Source organism: Chlorocebus sabaeus, chromosome 12 (assembly GCF_047675955.1).
Source record: "Chlorocebus sabaeus isolate Y175 chromosome 12, mChlSab1.0.hap1, whole genome shotgun sequence".
NCBI lineage: Eukaryota > Metazoa > Chordata > Mammalia > Primates > Cercopithecidae > Chlorocebus > Chlorocebus sabaeus.
This window is the reverse complement of record NC_132915.1, coordinates 64264366-64270857: the sequence shown is the minus strand read 5'-3', so window position 1 is coordinate 64270857 and position 6492 is coordinate 64264366. Positions and strand designations below refer to the sequence as shown.

The 6492-nt window shown below is 43.9% G+C and overlaps 1 protein-coding gene across 1 annotated transcript; it reads right to left on the bottom strand.

Moving 5' to 3' along the window:
- Positions 1–5853: 5853 nt before the first annotated feature.
- LOC119624336 (small ribosomal subunit protein uS14-like) lies at positions 5854–6157 on the bottom strand. Its single transcript, XM_037998280.2, has one exon. The coding sequence runs from the start codon at positions 6114–6116 to the stop codon at positions 5946–5948; it is 171 nt and encodes a 56-aa protein (XP_037854208.1). The 5' UTR covers positions 6117–6157; the 3' UTR covers positions 5854–5945.
- Between the last annotated feature and the right edge of the window lie 335 nt (positions 6158–6492).

Genomic DNA, 6492 nt, shown 5'->3' with positions numbered 1-6492 from the left:
AGTCACCGCACCTAGCCTATAATATAAATCTTTTTTTTTTTTTTTTTGAGACGGAATCTCGCTCTGCCGCCTAGGCTGGAGTACAGTGGCCGGATCTCAGCTCACTGCAAGCTCTGCCTCCCAGGTTCACACCATTCTCCTGCCTCAGCCTCCTGAGTAGCTGGGACTACAGGCGCCCGCCACCTCGCCCGGCTAGTTTTTTTGTATTTTTTAGTAGAGACGGGGTTTCACCGGGTTAGCCAGGATGGTCTCGATCTCCTGACCTCGCGATCCGCCCGTCTCAGCCTCCCAAAGTGCTGAGATTACAGGCTTGAGCCACCGCGCCCGGCCTATAATATAAATCTTATTGTACCATTTGAAAATATGTTGAGGCTGGGCACGGTGGCTCACGCCTATAATCCCAGTTACTCCGGAGGCTGAGGCAGGGAATTGCTTGAGCCCGGGAGCCCGAGGTTGCAGCGAGCCGAGATTGTGCCACTGCACTCCAGCCTGGGAGACAGAGCAAGACTCCACCTAAAAAAAAAAAAAAAAAAAAACGTCGAAGGTGTCATCTTCATTTCAAAATCATTAGCAGTGTCTCCTAAGGTCATTTTCTATGAAAACATAATACCATATCTTGAATCACTTTCTTCATTTGGTTTCTTGATTCTCCTCATATTTCACTGGCTCCTTCTCCCAGGTCTCTTTTGCTGGTTCTTCTTCAGCTTCCCGACTTCTACACAGTGGAATACACAGGGCTCTGTGATTGGACCTCTTCTCTTCTCCCTCTACGTACACACTGTGGGTCATTTCATTAACTCTAAGGCCTTAAATACTATCTACTTGCCGAAGACTTCCATTTTCTCTCCCTTGCCCAAACCTTTCCTCTGAATTCTAGATTCCTATATTCAGTGGCTTACTCATTTTCTCTTTTTCTTCTCTTTTTGAGATGGGGTCTTGCTCTGTTGTCCAGGCTGGAGTGCAGTGATGCGACCTCGGCTTGCTGCAACCTCTGCCTCCTTGGTTCAAGTGATTTTCCTGCCTCAGCCTGCTGAGTAGCTGGGATTACAGGGGCTTGCCATCATGCCCAGCTAATTTTTTTTTTTTTTGTTAGTAGAGACGGGCTTTCACCATGTTGGCAGGCTGGTTTTGAACTCCTGACCTCAAGTGATCTGCCCTCCTTAGCCTCCCAAAGTGCTAGGATTACAGGCATGAGCCACCGTGCCCGGCCATCATTTTCACTTGGATATCTAACTGACTTTTCAAAATCAGTGGGTACAAAACAATTCTTTTTTTTTTTTTTTTTTTACATTTTCGGAGATGGGTCTTACTTGGTTGTCCAGGCTGGAGTGCAGTGGTACAGTCACAGCTCACTGCAGCCTTGCCCTTGTGGGCTCAAGCAATTCTCCCACCTTAACCTCCCAACAGGTGGGACTACATGCATATGCCATCATGCCTGGCTAATTTTTAAATTTTTGGTAGAGACGGGTCTCCCTATTGTTGCCCAGGTAGGTCCTAAACTCCTGGGCTCAAGTGACCCTCCTGCCTCGGCCTCCCAAAGTGCTGGGATTATAAGCATGAGCCATTGCAACTGGCCCAGAACAGAACTCTCAATTCCTGCCCCTCTTCTCCACCATTTTCTCTGTCTTCCCTATCTCAATAAATCCAATGTAGCGCTGGGCACGGTGCCTCACTCCTGTAACCCCAGCACTTTGGGAGGCCGATGCGGGAGGATCTCCTGAGGTCAGAAGTTCAAGACCAGCCTGGCCACGCCATGGTAAAACCCCATCTCTACTAAAAATACAAAAAATTAGCTGGGTGTGTTGGCGGGCACCTGTAATCCCAGCTACTCGGGAGGCTGAGGCAGGAGAATCACTTGAACCTGGGAGGTGGAGGTTGCAGTGAGCCGAGATTGCACCATTGCACTCCAGCCTAGGTAACAAGAGTGAGACTCTGCCTCAAACCACCCCCCTCAAAAAATAAATCCAATGTATTAGATGCTCAGAATTACCCTTGACTCTTTTCTTTCTATCCCATAGCCAGCCCATCAGTAAAGCATATAGCTGTACCTTTGGAATCTATGCAGAACTTGACTACTTCTGACATTTTCACTACCTCTGACCCAATCTAAGCCATCATGTCTTTTGCCTGGATTGTTGCAGTAGCCTCCTTTCTGGTCTTCCTGTTTATGCCTTTGCCTCCATTCATCCTATTCTCTACAGAGCAGTCAGAATACTCTTTTAAACATGTAAGTCAGATCATTTTACCTCTGCTCAAAACCCTCTGCCATCACACATTACAGTTGTTATGTGTAAATTACACATAACAACTTTCCTGTAATTTTATTTCTTTCATTCTAATTTTTATACCTTTAATATCCATTTCCTTGCCTAAGATCTTCAATATAATTTTGAGTGAATGCGGCAATAAATATTCTTATCTTGTTACATTTTGAGACAGGGTCTTGCTCTGTCACCCAGGCTGGAGTACATTGGCATGATCTCAGCTCACTGCAACCTCCACTTCCAAGGCTCAAGTGATCCTTCTACCTCAGCCTTTCAAGTAGCTGGGACTATAGGTGTGTACTACATGCCTGGCTTTTTTTTTTTTTTTTGCTGGAGAGAGGTTTTTACTGTTTTGCTCAGGTTGGTCTTGAACTCCTGGGCTCAAGTGATCCACCTGCCTCAGCCTCCCAAAGTGTTGGGATTACAGGCATGGGCTACTATGCCCAGCCAAATAATGTTTTTAGTGGTTTACTGTTAAGTATGATGTTTACTGTTTCTTGGTTGCTACGTATGCCAATTAACTATTACCACAAGAATGCCATGTAACTAAGCATAGCAAAACTCAGTTGGACAGGTGCAACGGCTCATGCCTGTAATCCCAGAACTTTGGGAGGCCAAGGCTGGTGGATCACTTGAGTTCAGGAGTTCGAGACCAGCCTGGCCAACATGGCGAAACCCGGTCTCTAATACAAAAAAAAAAAAAAAAAAAGTAAAAATTAGCCGGGCATGGTGGTGCATGCCTGTAATCCCAGCTGCTTGCAAGGTAGAATGCTCAGGAGAATCACCTGAACCTGGGAGGTAGAGGTTGCAGTGGGCCGAGATCATGCCACTGCATTCCAGCCTGGGCAATAGAGTGAGACTCTGTTTCAAAAACAAAACAAAACAAAACAAACTCAGTAACATGAAACAACAATCATCTATTCTTATAAATCTGTGGATTGACTGGAGTTCCCATTCTAAATGAGAATTGGCTAGAGAGGTTTTGCTCTGCTCCACCTGTCTGTCATCCTCTTCCTGGAACCAGTAGGATAGCTGGGAATGATGTTCTGGTGATAGAAGAAGGGGAAGAAAATAAGCACAGTTGTGCAACTGCTTTTCATGTTTTTGGGTCACATCATGCCTGCCACCATTCCAATGATCAAAGCGAGTCATGTGGCCAAGCCCGAAGTATACTCTATCTATAAAGGTGTTGGAAGGGAGAAAATATTTCTAAACTATGGTACATTACATTTTCTCAATATACATCTTTTTATGTTGCCTATCTGTTAGCAGGTTGCTGTAGTTATTATTTTGGATAGACGGGTCTTTTAGTCCTCTGAAGGGGTGGCCAGCCCCTCCACACCTGTGGATGTTTCTAGTCAGTGGAACGTGAGACTTGAGAAAAGAAATAAGAGACAAAGTATAGAGAAAGAAAAGTGGGCCCAGGGGACCAGCGCTCAGTATATGGAGGACCCTCAGGACCCTCGCCAGCACTGGTCTGAGTTCCCTCAGTATTCATTGATCATTATCTCTACCATCTCAGAGAGGGGGGATGTGGCAGGACAATAGGGTAATAGTGGGGAGAGGGTCAGCAGGAAAACATGTGAGCAAAGGTCTCTGTGTCATAAATAAGTTTAAAGAAAGGTGCTGTGCTTTGATGTGCACTACACAAACATCTTGGTGCATTAAAGAGCAGTATTGCCGCTAGCATGTCTCACCTCCAGCCCTAAGGCGGTTTTCTCCTATCTCAGTAAATAGAATATACGATTGGGTTTTACACCAAGACATTCTATTCCCAGGCTAGCAGGAGACAGATGCCTTCCTCTTATCTCAACTGCAAAGAGGCCTTCCTCTTTCACTAATCCTCCTCAGCACAGACCCTTTATGGGTCTTTCCCTTCCCACAAGGCCATATCTCAGGCTATCACATGGGGAGAAACCTTGGAAAATACCTGGCTTTCCTAGGCAGAGGTCTCAGCAGGCTTCCGCAGTGTATTGTGTCCCTGGGTACTTGAGATTAGAGAATGGTGATGACTTTTAACAAGCATACTGCCTTCAAGCACTTTTTTAACAAAGCACATCCTGCACAGCCCTAAATCCATTAAACCTTGAGTCAACACAGCACAGGTCTGTGCAAGCACAGGGTTGGGGCTAGGGTTACAGATTAACAGCATCTTAAGGCTGAAGAATTTTTCTTAGTACAGAACAAAATGGAGTCTCTCTTATGTCTACTTCTTTCTACATAGACACAGTAACAGTCTGATCTCTCTTTTCCCCACAGTCCTCCTACTAGAGATATGAATGGATTATACATCACAATTATGAATTATGATATTAAAGTTTGTTTTTTTTTTTGAGACAGAATCTTACTCTGTTGCCCAGGCTGGAGTGCAGTAGCACAATCTCGGCTCACTGCAACCTCCCCTCCTGGGTTCAAGCGATTCTCCTGCTTCAGCCTCCCAAGTAGCTGGGATTACAGGTGCATGCCACCACGCCCAGCTAATTTTTGTATTTTTAGTGGAGTCAGGGTTTCACCGTGTTGGCCAGGCTGGTCTTGAGCTCCTGGACTCAAGTGATCTGCCCACCTCGGTCTCCCAAAGTGCTGGGATTACAGGAGTGAGCCACCATGCCTGGCCACAATGTTGAAGTATTCTGAATGTATCTATGTACTGACTTTTACCAGTGAGTTTTATGACTTCAAATGTTTTCTTTTTGCGTGTTAGTTATCCTTTTCTTTCAGATTGAAGAATTCCCTTTTCTTTCAGATTGAAGAATTCTCTTTTAGCATTTCTTGTAAGATGGAACTAATAGTGATGAATTCTCTCAGCTTTTGTTTATCTCATATCTGAAGGAAAGTTTTGCTGGGCATAGTATTCTTGGTTGACAGGTTTTTTTTTTTTTTTTTTTTTTTTTCCCCCCCCCTTCAGCACTCTGAATGTGTTATCCACTCCCTCCTGGCTTATATGGTTTCCTCTATGCACCTGGCTATATCTTTCTGTAGGTTTGGCAAGTTTTGTGTTATCATTTCTTTGAATAAGCTTTCTACCCCTTGCTCTTTTTAAACTCCCTTTTGAACACCAATGACTCTGAGATTTGCACTTTTGAGGTTATTCCTTATATTCTGTAGGTGTTCATTGTTCCTTTTCATGCTTTTTTCTTTTTTCTGTCTTGTGTATTTTCAAATAGTCTGTCTTCAAGCTCAATTATTTTTTTCCTCTGCTTATCCATTCTTCTGTTGAGAACCTCTAATGCCGCTTTCAGTTCAGCAAATATATTAGTCAGTTCCAGGATTTCTGTTTAATTTTTTTTTTTTTTTTTTGAGACAGAGTTTCGCTCTTTTTGTGCAGATTGGAGTGCAGTGGTGTGATCTTGGCTCACTGCAGCCTCCACCTCCCAGGTTCAAGTAATTCTCCTGCCTCAGCCTCCCAAGTAGCTGGGATTACAGGCATCTGCCACCGTGCCTGGCTAATTTTTTTTGTATTTAGTAGACATGGAGTTTCACCATGTTGGTCAGGGTGGTCTCCAACTCTGGCCCGCCTTGGCCTCCCAAAGTGCTGGGATTACAGGTGTGAGCTACTATGCCCAGCCTCAGTTTAATATTTTAAAAAGTATTTGTTTTTTCAAATCTTTATTTTATGTACAAAGAATTATCATGGTCTTTCATTGAGTAGATGCCTTGGATAATCCTTTGAAGGAAGATCATTCAGTCCAACTTAATGAAACCGATATACTTTGCGTGCTGAGGGAAACTCTGGCGGCACATGTTGAGGCCGTATTTCCAGATCAGACCGTGCGGATTTGAACAGATGCGACAAGAGCGAGAACCCTGGCTGAATTTTCGCGGATGGCTCCAGTATAGCTGCTGGTGACCCATCTTGCTCTCAGGAGTGCAATGAGATAAAAGGTTAAAAAATATTTCTGTTTCATAAGTTTCTCTGATAAATATCTGAATGGTTCTTCTGTGTTATCTCAGAGTTCACTGAGTTTTCTTAAAACTGCTATTTTTAATTCTTGATCTGAGAGTTCAACATTGCTATCTCCTTAGGGTTGGTCACTGGCTCCTTTCTTTGGGGAGCTAGGGGTTCCATGTTGGCTGCCTTTTTTTTTTTTTTGTGGATGTACATCTATGGCTTTGCATAGATGGATTGTGATTTATTCTAGTCTTCACTGGTTGACTTGTTTAGGTCTTTCTAGGGTATATTTGCTTAGACATTCTTTTTTTTTTTTTTTTTTTTTTTTTGAGACGGAGT

Excerpts from the sequence above, each read along its gene's own strand:
- LOC119624336 (XM_037998280.2), bottom strand. The coding sequence starts at position 6,116 with ATGGGTCACCAGCAGCTATACTGGAGCCATCCGCGAAAATTCAGCCAG.